This window comes from Cricetulus griseus, chromosome 3 (assembly GCF_003668045.3).
Source record: "Cricetulus griseus strain 17A/GY chromosome 3, alternate assembly CriGri-PICRH-1.0, whole genome shotgun sequence".
Taxonomy (NCBI): domain Eukaryota; kingdom Metazoa; phylum Chordata; class Mammalia; order Rodentia; family Cricetidae; genus Cricetulus; species Cricetulus griseus.
This window is the reverse complement of record NC_048596.1, coordinates 66,108,213-66,128,257: the sequence shown is the minus strand read 5'-3', so window position 1 is coordinate 66,128,257 and position 20,045 is coordinate 66,108,213. Positions and strand designations below refer to the sequence as shown.

The window sequence follows — 20,045 nt, the reverse complement described above, 5'->3', positions numbered from 1 at the left end:
ATGGCATCAGTCACTTGAACTGGCCATTGCTGGCCATAATGATTCATAGCAGGAATGGCATTATTCCAAGGTGGAGAAGGTAGGTGCTGGACAAAGGACCTGCGTTGTGGTGTTGCGGCCATTGTACAGATGTGGACTTTCTAGTGATAATTTTGGTAAATATGCATAGGATCTCTTTCTTATAGCTTCCACGCCCTATTTATTTTTAAAAACTTTAAAAATCATGTGTATGCTCGTGTGTCCGTGTGGTGGTATGTCCATGTGAGTTAATGCTCAGGGATGGCGGAAGATGATTCTTGATTCTCTGGCGCTGGAATTCTAGGCAGTTGTGGGTGCTGGGAACAGAATTCAGGTCCTCTGCAAGAGCAATGCTCTCTTGAACACTGGGCATCTCCCCAACACTGTTTGTTTTTAGTGATTTACAAAATCACTAAATGATTCCATATTAATCATCACAACTTGTATATTTTTCACACATTTGTTTTTTATTACTTTTCTATGCATTTTTCTCTTTTTAAGCAACACATTTCCTCCTTCTCCCCCTTGCTTTCTTCAATAACAGTAATTTTTTTTTTTTTTTTTTTGGTTTTTCAAGGCAGGGTTTCTCTGTGTAGCTTTGGAGCCTATCCTGGCACTCGCTCTAGAGACCAGGCTGGCCTCGAACTCACAGAGATCCACCTGCCTCTGCCTTCCCAGTGCTGGGATTAAAGGCGTGTACCACCAACGCTGGGCACATTTAATGTTTTCTATTTTCCATCTTATTTTCTGCTGTTTTAATGTGTTAAACATCTTTAACTATTTTTTTGATAATTATCCCAGATGGAAACATGCCTGCTAAACTTAAAGAATAATTTAAATTACCATTACCACTCTCTTGAAAATGCTAGCTACATCCAGAACAGCAGAACACGGAGACACAACGCATTCTTTTTGTCCTTGGCATTAATGTTGCCACGCACTTTAATTCTACACGTATTTTGAGCCTGGCCACACATTGCTGTTTTGTATAGTTGGCATTCATTGGTTGTGCTGTATGTATAGAATTGCTTTTCATCTCTCTTTTAACTTCAGGTTTCCCTCAGGGGCCGTTTTCCTTCTGTCAAAAGAGTTTCCCTTAGAATTTCCGTTAGAAGAAATCAGCTACAGGCTTTGTGTATATGAAAATGATTTATTTCATGTCTGTGTTTGAAAGATACTTTCATTTGACACAGCCCTCCAGATTGGCAGTTTTCTTCCTCCAGGTGTTACTCTATTTTCTTCTGGTTTCCATCATTTCTGTGGAGAAGACTGCTTCCCAATTCACTGTTATTGTCACATCCTTAAAGATAGTATAATTGTGTGTGTGTGTGTGTGTGTGTGTGTGTGTGTGTGTGTGTGTGTGTGTGTGTGTCTGCTGCCCTCAAGGTTTGTCTTTGTGGTTATTTGCATAGGAAATAACCTATGTGGGCTGTATAGGAACACTTTCCTTTGCATTTATTTTGCATTGACTGGGGTTTGGGGTTGAAGCCTTTGGTCCGCATTCTAATGACTGCCCTCCCTCATGGTCCTATGTTTCTGCTGATACTTCAGTTACATGTGTGCTAGATCTCTCCTCTGTACCTCCCTCTTCCATACTCTTTTCTGTAGTTTTCTCCTTTGTTTGTGTTCTTAGTAACTTTTCTCTGGGTTGTCTTCCATTTTACTATTTTTGTTTCTTGCTGTGCCTAGTCTCTGTTTAGCTAATACAGTGAATTCCTAATATTATTACATTTTTTAACTTGGCAACTTGCATTTTAAAAATCCATTTCTGTATTACAATGATCCACCCTGACTTCTGTTTTTCCCACCTTTTTTTTTTCTGACATTCTACTGTTTCATTTTTTTTTCTAATTAAGAAAAGATGTTTTATTTGTAGTTGTGTGCCTGCTTGTGTGTCTCTGTCTGTGTGTAAGCACATGTGTGGTACTCAGAGTGGCCAAAAGAGGGTGTTGGATTCCCTGGACCCTGTTGTGAGCTGCCATGTAAATGCTGGGAACCAATCTCAGGTCCTCTACAAGAATAGCAGAACTCTTGACCACTGAGCCATCACCCCAGCCCCCATGTTTCCTCTACTTTTGATGTTCCCATTAACTGACTACAAGAAATCTCTTGTGCTCTGGGCCATTATCTTTTCTTCTTTGGTTTGTCCATGGGAACCATCTTCTGCTGAGATTAGTGAGTTCTATTTGAAGAGTGGACCATACATATGCAAAACGGTGGAAGCTCCAGACTGTGTGTTTGTCTTCCTGAGATGGCTCATCCCATCTACTGGGCTGAGCCTCTTGGTCTTGTAGAAGACTGTGCTTGGGCATCGCTGTATTGTAAGCCCAGTCATTTCTGTTGCTGTGCTAAAAATACCTGCCCCAACAAAAGGCAACTTAGGGGAGAAAAAGTTTGTCTTTCAATTCTAGGTCACAGTCTTATCATTTCCAGGAAGTCAAGGCAGGCACAGCCATAGTCAAGAGCAAAGAGATAATAAATACACCCTATCTGCTGTCAGCTATCATTATCATCTCTAATCCTTTTCAGGAGCCCCTTGCATGGGAATGGTGCCACCCACAATGGGCTAGGTCTTCTCACACCAACTAATCCAGATAGGCCTCCATAGACATGCCCACAGGCCAACCTGTTTTAGATAATTTCTCGTTAAAACTGTCTTTCCATATGATCCTAGGTTGACTTTTAAAACCAACAAAAGCTTTTATTTTAGGCTTGGTCAGTTTGGGCACTTGGTTTCAAGAGAGCTTGAGGTGGGCTGGGTGCCTTGGCGGCCTGATGAGCTGCAGATTGCATTTTATTTTCCAAGGTTCTCCAGTGTTCCCACTCAAGCATCTGCTGTGCTTTGTTTTGTTTGCTTTTTTACTTTTTGTCTTTTATCTGTTGTGTTATTGGAAGTCCCTTTCCTTGATTTCTGAAACTCCAGTTATTTCTTCTGTAGGCTGGTACCAGTTCCACTTGGCTGTCGAGAAGTTTTCATTTTAGTGTTTAGCTTCACACACCATGCAACTCCAGAAACTGGCAAATGTCCTGGGGTGACAGAAAATTATAACTTATATACAGTAAACGGCATATATCAGCATTCATGGAGCCAGTGTACAAGATCCTTACTGTTCATTTAAAGCATAGCTGAAGCTCTTGACACTTTCCTGGTTTCCATTGCCTTATAATGAATGCATTGGTATAGTGCCATTACTGAAAATAATTTTGAATTTACCATTATAATGTCATTTTCAAATGGTTATGCAATCCTGTTATGTTTAGGCAATTAAGTCTCCTTAGGCTAGATCAATAACATCATGACACCTCCCAGCTATTTGCATCGGTGCCCACCATTGTTTCCCTACCACCTGCCAACAGGAGTTCATGACTCTGTAATTTTAATTGTTCAGTACATCATTTAAGCAAACCTCTACTTGGAAATCTTTATTTACAAAACAGGTGCACTGGGTTGCAATTTCCCACTTTATACAGAATTCCTTGTTTTAGAGTAGAACTCATTTAAATGTAAGATTACCTCTGGGGTAATTAATTATCACTGAGTTTATGAAATTTTCCATTGTGTACAAGTTTCAGGTGGGGTCTATTTTTAATTAGGCAAGAAACTAGTTTACATTAATAAAACATCTGAGTTGCTACATTTTAAAATGTAAATGCAACTTGCAGTAACTGCTAATAAATAATTTATAGATGGAACTTGTTTATGATGAGCAGCATATATCAGCATCCATGGAACCAGCATACAAGAGCCTTATTGTCCACGTAAGGCAGAGCTGAAGATCTTGCCAGTTTTCTGGTCCCCGTTTCCTCTTAAATAGATGCACTGGTGTAGTGCTATTTCTGAACATAATTTTGAATTTACCGATAGAATGTCATTTTTTTCAAATGGTTATAAGAACCTGCCACTTTTAGACAATTAACTCTCCTTATATTAGTTACATAACATTAGGAGTTAAGAATACTGGCAGAAGGCTTGAAGATAGAGCTCTACAAGAGTAATTATCTGGAATGCACAAGGCCTGGGCTCCATTAGCAGTACCACAAAATCCAATAATTAATGAATAACTGAAAGCTGCCACAAAGCATGTCAAATGAGAATGTTTTGGGGGGGCAGGATTAAAGCTAAAATGGTTCATCATTTCCCCTTCCTTTTCTTCCTTTGTCTCCTTCTTTCCATACTTATCTTTGTATAGATTATGTCTTTTTAGGCTTATGAAGTGTGTCAAGTTACCAGCAATATGTATTGTGAGTCCACCACTCTGATGCATATCTCAAAAGCTGTGTATGAAATCACATTTCCCTTTTGATGGATGCTGGAGATGGCACCTCATACTCGCACAGGTGCCCTGTCAGCTCCCTTAGTTATGTGGGTGCAGGGTGCACGGTGGGAGCTTCTCCTCAGGAACCCACAGTGTCGTGTGTTTCTTGCAGGCTTTATGAAAACAAGGGGGAGGCCGAGTTCGTGGAGTCCTTGTTGCAGCTGTTCCAGTCCATCAACGATATGATGAGCAGCATATCAGAGCTCACAGTCAGGGTGAAGGTAGGTGCCACCACGCTCAGCCAGGCTCAGGCAGCTCCCTCCTGGGCTGAGTGACCTGAGTCATGAGTGCAGTCTTGGTCTATGTGCAGTGAATTGTCATCTTCTTCCTACCTAGGTGGCTGAAGTATTGCTTCTCTCTTTGCTTTGTTCCAGAGAAGTTCTGAATGTATTTTATATAAATAGAGAGAAGCATATTAAAGTCAGTTTAACAGCCCACTTGTCAGGGCATCTGGCACCTGAGACTGTGGGAGGAATGCTGAGGTAGATAGAGCTTTAGTCAGACCTCAGGCTGTGAAGAGGGGATGACTCCATTGTCCCTTCTCTTCACCCGTTTCTTTTGTATGTGTTTATGTGTACGTGTGTGCATGTTGAGGCCAGAATTTGACCTTAATTGTCATTCCTCAAGTATCTTCCACTTTTTTTTGGTTGTTTGTTTTAGATGAGGTTTTACTAGTTGGCCCAGAATGCACTATATGGACTAGGCTGCCCTTGAACTCACAGAGACCTACTTGCTTCTGAAGTGTTGAGATTAGTGGCATGCACCATCATGTCCAGCCCACTTTTTGTTTTTGAGACAGGGTCTATTGCTGAGCCTGGAGCTTTATAGTTAGGCTATCCTGGCTGACCAGTTAGCTTCAGGGATCTTCCTTTCTGTACTTGCTCATTCCTGAGATCTTAAGTGTGTATCACCGTGCCTAGCATAGATATGTATGCTCACCCGAGCTCAGTTCCTCATGCTTTGCATACAAGTGCCTCTAATCGTTGAGCCCTTTTGCTGCCCCAGTACCCCCATTTGGTTTTGCAGGGTTGAATTCAGGTCTTCATGCTTCATTCATTTACGATCGCCTCTTCTTGTTCTGTTGTCCTTGGGAAGAAGGCTTGGGACTCCTCCAGGACTTACTGGCGTGGTGTCATCTCAGAGACCGGGTGTGGAGAGGCCCTGGGGAACAGTCCCAGGCTCCTGCTCCCTTGGGCATCCCTGTTATGTGTACTTTTATGGGCTGCTTTATGACCAAGCAAGCTGTGCAGTTTGGAGTTTGCTGCCTACAACACTCGCAGCAAGGAACAAAAGCAAACCTTCTAAGTGAATCCTTGTAGCTTCACTCTCCACACTGAAGCAGCATCTTTTCTTCCTTTGTGTTCTTTTAGTGGATAAATTCAAATGAGTTCTTTGTTGTTATTGTATTAAAAGTGTTTGGTACAAGTCATCTCCAAGCTGTTGAGCTGTGCTGTCTGTGATGAGGATATGTGTGTTCAGAAGTGGTTCCTTGTCACAGTTGCCAAGGTGACTCTCCTAGTCAAGCAAGAGTAAAGCTGTGACTTTCCTTCTGCCTCCAAGGTGGCTCCTGGATGAACCTTGGGATCCCTTGCCCAATTTTGACATGGGTTTCCCTCAAATAGGTGATCTATGAAGAAAGCCATGTCCTACATATATTAAAAGTTTTAGGTTAGTGGTTTTGACAGTGTGATATTGCCCAAAGCTGCTTTAACCTTCCAGGGTTAAAATTAGCTTTCCACCAGTACATTTTACTGAGAAATGCAAGTGGCATTTGAGAGAAACAGACACATATTGTGCAAGAATAGATAAAAACAGTTCCAGGAAGTTTCAAGACCAGAAGTAATTTTAGTTGGCTAAATATATTCTTACATGATTAAGTTTGATTGGGCTTGACTGGTGTCTGCCTGCCTCCCTGGAAGTCAAGTCATTTGTCAGTGGAGCCTGGAAAGCTTTCCCTCCGGTGGGTGTTTTATTGTAAGACATGGATGAATTCAGTGACGTTCATGCTTGCTGCGGGCCTTCCATCTGCAAGTTGGAAGACTAGTTTCTTCCTTTACTGTTAATTTGGTATTGCATGAGCTCACCACATTCGCTTTTTCAGCATTGCTGATTTAAGGGTCCTTGGACTTGGGTCCTGGTTCATGTGCTATTTTTACTCTTTCTGTTTTGCCATGTGGAAATGGAAATAGGATCATGCAGTATCTTAAGTTGAGAAAGTGTTTCTCTTGCTGGGACATTTCTTAGGATGAAATATTGTTTCCCTGAGGGCTGCCTGTAGGTACCTGCTTTGATTTGCTGGTGCTGGGATTCAGGTCATATGCTTGTTCTCATGATGCCTATGCCTGCAAGTGTTGTGTATATGTGTATGATGTGTGATTATATGTCTATATGTAATATACTGCTATATGTGTGTATCTTGTGGGGTGTGAAAATTGTGTGTGTGTGTGTGTGTATGTGTTTGAATGCATGTGTGAATATATATGAGTAAGCATGCATGTTTATGCCAAATGAGTGTATGGATTGTGGTGTATGTTTCTTTATTTCTCTGTGTGCATTCATTTGTAGTGTTTGTCGTATATATGAAGCTGAAAATGGTTCATGAGAAATGTCAGCCCTTATCCCACACGATGCACTCAGGCGTTTTCTATTCTCTTCTAGTCTCCTTTAGTTTATTCTAGGCTAATGTTTTTCAGTAGTAGAATTGCTTGCTGGGAGGCTCTGTGTTTCAGCCAGGACTAATGGATCTCAGCCTGCATTTGCAAGCAGTGCTTTTTACTGTTCTTTGGGGCTTGTTCCCATCTTTTCTGTACAGAATAGTATGAATATATTATCATAGTTCTTTGCACTTTCTCCACTGTCTTGTGGAGCCGCAGGCCCCTGCCACTTGGCCATGTGGCTGGGGCTGGAGTGAAGACTAATTGAATTTTAGTCTCCGGCACTGAGAATGATACACAGACATGTGAGGGTCTGTCTCCTTCCAGGGACTGCCCTTAGGGAGAAGCCCTCCTGTATGTCCCCTTTGTCACCCTCTCCTGGTGCGATTTCCATCTGTCCTTCCTAAAAGGGAGCTGTGTTGGAATGATGCCATTCTGTAATAAGTTGGAGTTGATGGGTGGGTTTTGCCCTCCAAGAGACATGATTTTAATGTTCCTAAAATAATCTTTGCCTTATGTCTTATGTCAAATTCTTCCGCATGGAAAACTTTTACTGCTTTTTGTCTATGTACTTCTAAACTGGCATCTTGGGTTTCTAGTACTTCTCACAAACTTCAAAGTTTACAGTTTTATTTTCCCCAGAAAAAAGTCTGAATGCTCGAGGGACAATGACAACTAACTGTCAGATGTGACAGTTTCCACCAATGAGAAGTCTGGCTTCAAAGAGCTTTGACCTGCCCAGTTACAGTTTCCACCTTTGCAGAGCTTTGACCTGCACAGTACTTCATGTACGATGACAGCAGTGCCCATTTACACGTTCTCTCCAGGGCTCTTTGATTTTCCTCCCTAGGTTCAAGTTCATAAAACACAGGAGATCTGGTCATCACCTCAGCTCTCGGAGCTGCTGCTGGGGGCACTTCATTCTACACTTGTGTGGTTTTCCTCTGAATGTGGAGCCATCCCACACAGACACAGATCTGTATGTTGAGCCACGTGTTTGCCGAGTGTTCTCCCTCAGTGTACATGGGACATTGCCTCCGGGACTCCACAGAGTCAGACAGAGACCTGAGATGCTCAGATCCCTTAGAAAAATAAAATAGCATTTGCAAATAACCTTTGCCCATCCTCCCCTATAGTCTATTTTTTAGTATTAACTTAATTTTTTAGGAAGAGGAAAGATTTCTTTTGCCTCACGGTTTGAAAGTGCTCAGTTTACATCGAATCTTCTCTGTTTGCGTAGCTTATGTTACCTAATTCAGTATAAATGCCATGCAAATAGTGTTCTTGAAGAGGGAATGATGAGAAAAAAAGTGTCTGTATATTTTTGGTTCAGACATATTTCCTCACATCTGGTTTTGGTCAATGCTTGGTTAAAACCCATCAATACAGAACTTAAAGTGGCAGGGCTGATAAAATGTAACATATATGCTCTATATTTCTTTTCACACATAGACTGCTATAACTACAATTACTTTGGCATGGGTTTACAATATAACCAGTAATTCTCTCTGTGCATCTCTGTCATCTCTCCTGTGTGTGTGTGTGGGGGGGGGGGCATGTGTGCACATGTGTGTGCAGTTGTTGATAGGACAGAGGTATAGGGTTTCCTTGGAGATAGAGTTACAGGCAGTTGTGTGAGTCCCCTGACTTGAATGCTGGGAACCAATCTTGAGTCCTCTGCAAAATCAGTATGCATCCTTAACCACTGGACCATAGCCTGACCCCTCCCCCAGTGTTTTCACCAGCACATTGTCATCATTGTACTGTAACTCATTTAATCCACTTCCTCTTTCAGAATACCTAGGTAGTTTCCCCTTTTCTTTTTTCATGATCAACTCTTTAGGAGCTTAGCTGGCCATCTCTAGTTCTGGCAGAAGCCTTGTTCTATCTGGTCTACCCTGACGCCTTCAGTTTCCAAACCCCTCACAGTTCTCCTGTAATTGCCCTCTGCACTCTCAGGACTTGTCTCTCACGTGAGACATCTGTGCTTTCTATCTGCCTGGTGTTGTTAAATAAGATGGTTGTGACGTTGTTTCCTGTGAGTCTAGTCCTGTCCTTGCTCCCACTTAATTCTCAGTGGCATCGAGTCAGGAGGGATCCACTTAGTCTCTCAGCACCTACTCTTGTCACCTTTGTTCTTATGGTTATTGGCCATGTTGGGGAAGGAGAAGAGGGCTGTATTAAGGATGTTAGCCAGTGAGGGACTTGACCATTGTAGACCAGGAAGCAGCTTAAGAAAGTCAGATTCTGAGTCTCCAAGTTTTGTTCAAAGCAATTCTCTTTCCTTCACTTCCTTTCCTTTGAGGTTGGGAGGGGACCAACTGTGTGTCAGTGGGCAAGATGGACATGATGGAGACTTTCCTTGCAGGTTTCTCATATTTCTGAGGCACAAGATGTGGTACTCCTCATGGGGACTTTCCAGGTCATGTCACTGCAGAAGGAAAAAGACTTATATAGGAACAGCTGAGTCTGGCAGCCCAGGAGCAGCCAGCCGTGACAGGAATGGCTATACTTGGTTGAGAATCAGCCACAGGCCAGGCCTTCTAGAGTGTAGTGCTGACAAGATGCCAGAGTCCAGAAGGTGAAAGACCTAGTTAACAGGGAAGTTATATTAATTTCTTACGATCACACAAAGAAACTTCTTCATGTGCAGTTACTTGAAACAGCATCCATTCATTCTCTCATGGGCCTGTGGATCGGAAGCCTGGTATCAAAGCGCCAGCAGGTTGATTCCTTCTGTGTCATCTGGGACAGAATCTGGTTGTCCTAAGCTGTCCTTGGTCCATAGACACATCCATCTGGCTCTAGTCTGTATCTTCTCATGGGGATTCTGCCTGTGTGTGTGCATCTTGTGTCCTTTCTCTTTTGCGGTCATGTGGAACCAGTGCCCACTCTCCTGAAGCTGACCGAATGCCAGCTTAATTGTATCAGACAAGACACTGTTTCCTGTCAGACTGCACTCACAAGTACTTTAGACTAACTTGTATGTATCTTTTTGGTGCAATCACTCCATCCACAACAGCAGTCGGCATGAGTATGAGTGGCCCCTGAGAAAGTGGAAAAACACTGGAGAGACCATGGCTTTGGACCAGGTACCTGTCCTTAGCCTGACACATTACCTGTGGAGCAGAGCCTTCTCAGATTATTGAGGACACAAGAGGCCGTGTGAGCACAGACTCCTGTTCTGGATCTGAGTATCCTGGCCCAGCTCTCAGGTGACCCTGATGTCTCTGGACCCTGCCTGCTCTGTAAATTGGAAGAAACCAGGCTAATGCTGCCTTCCAGTGGCTGAGGGCACTATTATGGGGAGCGCTGGGGTCTGAGTTGGTACAGTCTTCTCCCTGCCTTCACCTGTGCTGCCTGCTCACAGCTTCTCGGCTTTTATTTGATGTGCATGGGGAGACCATTGACAGTAAAGCCGTAGCGTGTGTCGGTAAAGAATCAACAGCAGAAAAGAAGGTGGCAGAGGCAGCATCTTGTGTCTTTCTGACAAGGAGCCTTTGGCTTAAAATGCTCCCAAGTTCATTACTGTACTCTCTGTTCTGCACATCTTTAGGGGCTTCCACAGTCCAGATAAGCTGAGACTTCAGCAGACAGGGCAGCCTGGGACTCTGCTTTCAGCTTAGTGTGGCTCTGTGTGCTTCTTACCTTCTCTCCAGGACCATAAAGCATAAGCAAGGTTAATCTGGAGCCTCCCGCCAGGTGCACTTCTTTCTTGGCCCCATCTGTGCTGCATGCAAGACACTGCTGCAGCAGGCAGCTTTGCAGATGTGCAATAGTAACAGATCCTGCCTTTCTACCTTCCTGTGCATGGGTCTGCCTTTGCCTGCCTACATTTGCATGGGTCCCTTCCAGCCAGTGTGAGAGAATCATTACAAGGACAATATGTATCATTTGTGGTTTCATGTTTTGTTACAAAAACACAGCTACCTTTCCTTGCTGGAGTAGCCATAATTATAACTGTAATCACTGTGTGCCAGTTTGGGGCACGTGCCTGAGCTGATGTGCATTCGTTCATTTGCTCAAGCCAGTGATTTCTCACCAAATTAATTTTCCTGTTGTTGAATGAAAGGGCTTTGCTTTTAGAACCTTAACCCTGCCGTGAGTGATTTCATTAGTAGGTAGTGGGAGAAAGTGGTCTTTTCTTTTAACCTGTGACTGATTTCTTCTGTGTTGATCACCATGGCCCTCCTTGTGTTAGAGGCAAGTGTTTGAGTTGGAATTGCAGCATTCGGGCCACTTTAACCATCCCACATACTCTGCCTTTTGTAAGACACTCTCTGGGAAATAGACAATCCCTTGATTTTGGGTCTTCTCCTCAAAGGTCCATGATTTCCTTCTGCCTCCATCATGGCCTTCAGGACTGGCTTGTATCCCGCTTCCTGCCAACCATGCCATTTAGCTTTGTTTTCTTCCTTTATCATAGTCAGGATTCCTTGCGTCTCTCTGAGTAGCAGCAGGCCATACAGACAAGCTTATGCTTAGCAACCTATCATTCATTTGTTCTGCTATTTCAAAAGTTTATTTGGGAGTTAAAGAGGCAGCTCAGTGGTAAGAGATTGCTATTGTGGGCTTGACACTATGCTAGGTCAGGACAGGAATAATACATCCCAGTCTGTGTTTCCAGGGCTACATTTGAGTGAGGAAGACAGTGATGAACTCATTAACCACCCCAAAGAGGCAAAGTTACACAGTGGGCGATTCTATCCAAATTCACACATGTTCTCACTTTATGACATGTAGTAAATTATTTTAAGAAAAAGAAAAGGTTTGAATTGACAGGTTCTATGAGAAGATGGAACTACTCTAGAGTGCTCTGGAACATTCAAAGGAAGAGTAAAAAGAAACTGGGGTGGGGAAATTGAGGTGGAGACAGGCAGGTGACTGGAGGCATCACTGGTCTTCACACGTGAGATATTTATCTGTTTATTTGGTGTGTTCCTGGTGCACTGGGGAGGTTGAGGAGGAAATTTTCTGGCTTCAGGACAGACTTGGGATCACAGCAAGACCTTGTTTCAAAACAAAATGACATAAGGCCCTGGACTGTAGTTCAGGGTTCAGTTGTTTGCTAGCTATGTGTGAGGCTCTCTTTAACCCCCAATACCAGGAAAAAAAGCAAAACAAACAAACAAAGAAAAAAACAAAAAGAAAACCCTCCAAACGTTAAAAGGACTTGAGAATATCAAGTCAACTAGAGTCAAGCCTAGTTTGGTTTGCATAGTGAGACCCTCTGTAGCCCCTTCTCCCAAATAAACCAGCAAATAATTTAGTGCTTGTAACTGGCTTGAATCAATACTGAGGAATAAGGTCCTTGGGGTCATGGAGGACCAGTCTTGGCATGTGTGTCCTGCTCTAGTCAGGCTATCATTGACTTTTCCAAGGGTTATCTTAGTGTTGTCTGCAGGAAAGGGCACAGAGGCTGAAAGAGAAGTCAAGGGTGAAATGAAACAGGGCTCCCCGCCCCAGTTCTGATGACATTTGAAGATGGTGATGTTTGTCTTGTCCACCATAGGCACTTAGCAGCGTCGCTAGTCCATGTCCAGAAACCACCTCAGTCACAATTGCCAGTCATTTATCTTAGATGTTACATATGTTCCCTGGATTGTTGTTGCCCAGGTGAGATTCCATGAACTACAGGGCTGGTGATGTAGTTTGAAAAGGAGATTAAAGTACTTAGTTGGATGTGTAGGCCATGGTAGATCTGTACTGGAAGGTCAGAAGAGAGAAGGGGGGTAGTGTCTTGACCTCTTCCAACCATGGGTACAATTAAAGATGCAATGAAGACAGCAGAACTTCTGGACATCTTGGATGGGGGGATCCCTGAGACTTTGCTTATGAGCCACAGTGTTGCCAAGGCTATCTCACTCTGTGATGAGAATGCTGTATTTGCTCAGAGTAGTATGCTGATCTGTGCATATACCTGCCCTTGTCTTGTATGCTGTGTTTGTATTGAATCACTTGCCACTTGTAATACACTACAGCCTTTTACTGTTGAGGATTTAATTGTTATTTTCCTTTATGTGTCTGTGCATGGTCATGTGCACCCGTGAGTGCAGTGCCTGTGGAGGCAAGAGGAGGGCACTGGATCCTTGGAACTGGTGATTCTGATCCTCCCCACATGGGTACTGGCAACCATAGTTGGGTCTTCTGCAAGAGCAGCAAGTGCTCCTAACTGCTGAGCCATTTCTTCAGTTCCAACACAAGACAGTCTTTAAGGACTATTTCTCTTTTTTTTTCCTTTTTAAACATTTGGGTTAACATCTCATGTCTACTCCTTGTCTGGTATCCCTTTAGTGTGTATTGTTGGTGGCTGTCTGTCAGAGTTCTTGAGGTAATATTGCTTGCCATCATTGGGTGCCTGATTATATAGTAAGCTGGGGAAGTACCATATTTCAACTCCCATATGGTTTAGAAGAATTTATCATCTGCTTTTTTACCCTGATGGATTATGCAGTGTGAAATAACCCTAATGCCTTCTATTTGTGCAGCCTCTCAGTGGTCAGAGCCTTCTGATGCATATTATCTCCCAGAATCCTTCAGTACTACCATAGTGACTGCGCAAAACAATAACAAACAGGGTTCTAAGGTGAGAGAAGAAGAAAGAAATTGTGAGGAGTGTGTGCATTGTAAGAGCAGGATCATAGATAGAAACAGTTCTATCCTTACAGCCACTAGCTCTTGTCTGGGATCCTGATATGCACAGGTCCCTTGAGATGCTAGCTCACAGGGAGATGGGATGCACAGGTCACAGCAATGCATAAGTAGGTCTCTTGGGATGCTAGATCACAGGGAGATGGGATGCAAGGTCACAGGGATGCACAGGTCTCTTGTGATGCTAGGTCACAGGAAGATACTAAAGTGAATACAGGCCTGACTAGCAGAGCTGAAGTTTCCAGTCCTCAGAGAGCTCATGTGTTTGTCACTCAGAGATGCACATTCAACAATGCAGTTCCTGTAGATATTGATCAGTTGTATGTGTATTTTATGTTTCTAGTCTATGGGGCCATATTTTGTTTGCACATTGCACGTATCTTAAATAACATCTAAATAAAAGAAAAGTCCTTCCTGTATATAGATCAGATGACTAGATCCCACTAACATGCCAATAATAGATTCAATGCAATTCTAATCATTACTTTAGAGTCCCAGTGTCATTTTTGATAGCATGGTTCTGAAATTTATATGAGAAATAAAAAGAGCAGAATATCTGATAGGATGTTCTGGAAGGAGAAAAACTCTAGGGGATTGACTTTACTCAACTCTATAGGTGTCACTGGAAAGCAACTGAAATCTCATTGCACAGACTGAATCCAGATTCACTTTGGGAAGCTGGGTATGTGTTGCTTCAGCTAGCTGTGACCCTGGCACCCTAGGCCTGAGTATATCGTGTTTAAAAGTTACACCTCTACTTGGTGCAGTGGTTGCCTTTCCACTGGAGTGAGAAGTGGCCACTAGTGGGCAGAAGGTTCCATCCTTAGTACTATTTAATGATCCTGATGGTCATACACTGCTTGTCTCTTTAAGAGAATGTCAGTCCTTAAAAAGAACTTCTTTCTGGGCTGGGGCGATCACTCTGGATGTAATGCCCTTGCTTTGCCAGCCCGAGGACTTTGCTTCCCAGACCCCATGTGCAAAAGCTTGCGTGTGGTGGTGCATAGCTATCATGCCAGTACAGAAAGCCAGAGCTGGAAGGAGCCCTAGTCCTCACTAGTTAGCCAGCCTTGCCTACTTGATAAGTTTCAGGGCAATTGAAGATGAAAGACCCCATGGGGGGGGGATAGAGGGTTAATGGTACCTGATGTATGTTGCCCAGGGTTGTCTTCTAAGCTCCAGACACCCATATACAAGTGCATATACAGACTTGTGTGTACTCACACCCCTCGAACTCTAGAACCTCTTTCTGTAAGCAGTGTGAGGATGGTGGTGGGGTGTGTCTTCCTGGGAAGGAAAGGCCATGAGGCTGAAATAGAAATGGAGACATGGAGGGAGAGGAGAGTGGGGGTTAGAGCAGCCAGGAGGAGGGCTTGGGGACAGGCAAGTGCAGCTGACACCATTGTAAATCTGTGACTTTGTGAGATGGGTTCTGCAGCTGACTGGCCTGATTACTGGGCTTATCCAAAGGGTCATTAAAGCATTCACTGAGGCAGGGAGCTCACCAAACATGCCAGTTAGACCATGCCCAGGACCAAGAGGGGTGGGACCCTTAAACCTTCCCAGGAAGCATTGTTTTATAGTGGAATACTATAAGGAAATGAGGAAAAGACACATTTGATATGTGCATTTCAAGTGCTCATTGGCTCTGTTGGAGGGGATGTTTATAAAATGTTAAGATGTCTTGCTGAGTTGGGTGTTGGTGGCTCACGCCTTTAATCCCAGCACTCGGGAGGCAGAGGCAGGCGGGAGTTCGAGGCCAGCCTGGTCTCCAGAATGAGTGCCAGGATAGGCTCCAAAGCTACCCAGAGAAACCCTGTCTTGAAACCCCTCCCCCCGCCCCCCCCAAAAAACCGATGTCTTGCTGTGTGGTGATCCAGTAAGCCATTGTTTTGTGTGTGTAGTGATGAGGCTACATGCTACATTCAGTTGGATTTCTACATTACCCAAGGAGTTATGTTGGTGAGTCAGGAAGTGAGAAGTCATGTCCTGAAGGCTTTTAGGTATTTACTAGGGATACAGGGATCCCAGATGGGAGAACCAGACCCCAATTTCCTGTTCTTCACTGTGTTGCTTTTTCCATGAGATCATTGCAATCCGATTTTAAATTATTATGCCGGATTTACTCAGAATTCTGGGCTACTCAGTGTCGTCCTTCTGATGAGAAGATCAGCAGTGTAATTCTCTGTGAACTGTGGGCATGAAACCTTAGTAATTCAAGGAGAGTTATTTTTCCCTTGGGAAATCCTAGACACTCAGTATGGTGCATTGGATTAGGAGAGGCAGACACAGAGTGGGCAGAGCTATAAAAAAAAGGTGTATCATTAAAATAAAATAGACCTTCTCACATGTGTGCCCTGTAAATTCAGCCATGCATTGTTAGAGACTCTCTACCGTGTGTGTGTGTGTGTGTGTGTGTGTGTGTGTGTGTGTGTGTGTGTGTGTAGAAGTGTTCAGATGGAGGCCAGAAGCCAGACAACCGTGAGTGTCATTTCTCAGATGCCATCCACCTTGTTTTTAGCACAGGTTTTCTCCATAGCCTGGGACTTCTCCACTAGGCTAGACTGACTGGTCACTAAACCCCAGGGATGCACCTGTCTCTAGGTCCCCAGTGGTGACATTACAAGAGTGGGCCACTCAGTCGTCTTCTTCTTCTTCTTCTTCTTCTTCTTCTTCTTCTTCTTCTTCTTCTTCTTCTTCTTCTTCTTCTTCTTCTTCTTCTTCTCCTCCTCCTCCTCCTCCTCCTCCTCCTCCTCCTCCTCCTCCTCCTCCTTCCTCCTCCTCCTCTTCCTCCTCCTCTTCCTCCTCCTCCTCCTCCTCCTCATGATGATGATGATGATGATGATGATGATGAAATTTGGTTCTAGAAGCACAAAACTGACTGAACTGTCTCCAAGCTGTATGCTATCTTTTTAAAATGCTTCGTCTATCTATGGAAGTGATTAAGGAAGGACAACATTCCTTATCATTTGATTAGGTAAAGCAACAGTCTAATCAACTGTTGAGAGGGAAATTTTTATAGAATTCTGAAAAATACTCATTTTGCTATAAACCATTTTCCATGGTTACCACTGAAAATCAAACGCCAAGGCACTGTGTTAGTCAGCTCTCCATCCCTGGGTCAATACCTTAGGTTCTTGTTGGCTCAGGATTTCAGAGGCTCCCAGCTAGAATGGGTTGGCCCTGTTGCTTTTGACCTGAGCTGGCTAGGCAGAACTTCCTTCTTGCCATGTCACATGCCTCTCCAGTGACTCACTGCGCAGGGTGGGATGGGGTGGGGTGGGGATGTCCCATAATGCCTTGAATTCCTTTACCAGTTTACACCTCTTCAAGGCTCCCCTACCTCCCCATTGCAGCTCACTGGGGAATAAGCTTTTAACCACCTGGACCCTTGGGGCACATTTACAGTCCAAAACATAGTGTATCTGAGAGTCCTTTTATTGCTTTTCTTTTAAATAATTCATTTCATATTAAAGTGGAGAGAGACAGCATTTCAGTTTCTCCTTTCTCAGGCCTGTCCTCATGTGATACTTTGTAGGTAGGCTGTAGCTCTCTACCCAAGCTCTCCTCCTCCAGTGATGAACTGTATGCATCCACCCCTTTGGCAGATCTCTGCTAGTTTTCGTGGCTTGCCTTGACCCTCTTACTTCCTGTTTCCATCTTTGCTATGCCCATAACTGGGGACACAGGAAAACCTACAGTGACACTTAACTGATTATCTTACTGAGGTTTCTCCCTTGGATCTTTCCAGTCTGTGGGTGTCCAACACTTCCCTTGCAGGGTGTCCTGTGGGCAACAGAGGGCTCTGGGTAAATGTGGGATGGGGATGGGTAGGCTTTGTACTTCAGTGTCATCAGTTGATGTATTATGAACTCTTGGCCCCAACACAGATGACAGGAGGAATATTTTCAGGTGAGACTTCTGTCCCTTCCTTGATCGCTTCTTGAGGACTGGAATAATAAAGTGCTATCAAATACCCAAGCTGATGTATGGGTCAGAGGTTGCTGGTGGCCTCTGGGATCATTTATGAACGAGCTTAGATGAACCCAGTGCAAGCACATGGTCCTTGCTCTTCTTTGCTCTGCTTTCCCACACTGTGTTGGAGGACCTTGCTGTGTGAATAGTTCATACGTTGTTTTTAACCACAGACAAACTCCAAAGTTGGGTCAAATTTCCATCTAATGAATGGCTGATGAATGGAGAAATACTTGAACAGCAAGTGTTGCTGAAGCAACAAAACAATGCTGAGCAACGATACATTAAGAAAGCACAAAGAGGTGGAAAGCAGGGCTCATGGTATAGAACTTGTTGAAACCTTGAACTTCAAGGTTGAAGGACTCCTAAAGGTGTGGGTTGCATCTCCACGGCATTCTAATTCCTGCCACTATTCTCAGCTTCTCCAGGGCCTTTCCTCTGCTTCCCTCTGAAATGTTTATCTAATCATTCATTATCAATAAAAACCTGGGAGGCAGATATCAAGGATAAGAACCTGAATGAAGCCTCAGAGAAGCAACCAGTGACCTCCTCTCTCTCTCTCTCTCTCTCTCTCTCTCTCTCTCTCTCTCTCTCTCCTCAATTCAAAAAAGGCCAAGACCCTCTCTAAGCCCCTTCCTACTACTTCCTGTGCCTCTCTACCTGTCCTCAGTCCTCCAAAACCTCTATGGTTAATTTTGGTCAGCTAGTATCTAGCTCTACCCTCTGATTCAAAGCAAACTTTATTGCCAGTCTTGGGAATGTCAGAATGTGATTAAATTATCACACGACATCCCTCCTTTCTTCTTCCACTCCAGGGTGGATCAGCCTGATAAGTCTGCTCCATTATACCAGCGTTCATTTCCACACTTCATCTTTGCCCACTGCTGAGGAGTCAGCCTCCGCATCTTACCCCAGGGCTTGACCTTCCCTTTTCCTTCATAGTGGTACCTCCCATACATGTTCCTTTTTAGAAACAGGATGGATGAATTGCCTCCAGAGCGTCCCTCCCACTCTTGTATCTGGCTGGAGTTACATTTCTGTCTACAGACCTCCATGAATAAAGGCAGGTAGGGCTGGAGCCTGTGTGTCAACTCTGGGTAGGGCTATACTTTCAGGGGCATGGCCATTAGAATGATTTTTAAATGGAAAAGTCATGGGGCTGGAGAGATGGCTTAGCAGTTGAGAAGACTTACTACTCTTGCAGAAAACCCAAGCTTGGTTGCCAGCACCTACACGGTGGCTCATAACTGTCTATAACTCCAGTTTTAGGGGGAGTTGACACCTTCTTCTGTCCTCTCTGGGCACCAGACACACATTTGTCAGACAGACATGTATTAAGGCACAAATACCTGTACACATAAACTAAAACAATAAATAAATCTTTAAGAAGGAAAGCCATGATAACTTCACCATGTGCATGTTTGACTGACTTGATGATTGTTTTTAAAGTAAGCCTTCAATTCTGCTCCAAACTTTGCTGTCTCCCTGGCTGCTTGTGTAATGACTAGCATTTTAATGTATGCTCACTTTTAGCGTGTGGGCAGACATAATGTGCACTGGATTACTTTCCTTTATAGTGTATTAAATGCTCATTTGGTGCCAACTTTGTCCTCATACTGGCCAGAGGCTGTAAGTAACCGACAGGGAAAGATGTACTGCTCTGTCTTCAGAAGAGAAAGCCAGGCATTTGACCCCCAGGGCAGGTAATAGGTTAGGTGGTATGTCATTGCATCATTAGCTATCAGGATGAGAGACTATGGGCCAGACAGGGGCCCAGAGTGCAAATGGGCCTGACACCCCTATCAAGGACTTAGTTACAGCACATAGGATTGGCTCTGAGCTTTTAGACTGAAAATTGAGATGTCCTACTAGTTCAAGGTAGAGTTGGGCAGGAGGATTGGGAAGGAAGGAGAAAGAGAGAGAAAGGGGTAGTGTGGATGCATTGTTTGTAGGGTACAGGGATCTTGTTTGCAATAGAGGTTTGAAGACAATACATACGGGGTTGAAGATAATGTGTATGGAAGGGTATTCCATCCCACATGAGTCCAGTGCTGAGAAGGAGATGAGATGTGCTCTGATAGTCCTATGGAGGTGTGTGAGAGCCCCAGCTAACATACTGAAAACTGACATATGAGTTTATTTTTTAATTACACTTTTAGAAAAGGTTAAGATTTCCCAGAAAAGGCATGGGGGATGGGAATGGGGGTCTCTCAGTATGAAAATTATATGAGTTCTTGAAAATTTTATCTCAAAGATTTCATTATTAGTTCTTTTATTTTTACCATGGGATAACTTTCTTCATTTATATATTTAAATAAAATATGTCTTTTATTGAAAAAAGCATTTCCCTGGAACCTTGCCTGTCCCCTTTCAGAGGTTTGTGGCTTTCACTGGGAGCCTCTTTGTAGGGTGCATCACCTCTCATTCCCCT

At 43.7% G+C, this 20,045-nt stretch overlaps 1 protein-coding gene across 3 annotated transcripts in view; it reads left to right on the top strand.

Annotated features, from left to right (window-relative positions):
• The window catches only part of LOC100773370 (dedicator of cytokinesis protein 1), a 495,025-nt gene that overhangs the window by 132,074 nt on the left and 342,906 nt on the right, over nt 1-20,045 (top strand). For all 3 annotated transcript variants that reach the window (XM_027409107.2, XM_027409106.2, XM_035442142.1), the window contains exon 23: nt 4,447-4,555. In XM_027409107.2, coding sequence (XP_027264908.1) covers nt 4,447-4,555 — 109 coding nt within the window. The remainder of the gene's footprint in view (nt 1-4,446; nt 4,556-20,045) is intronic.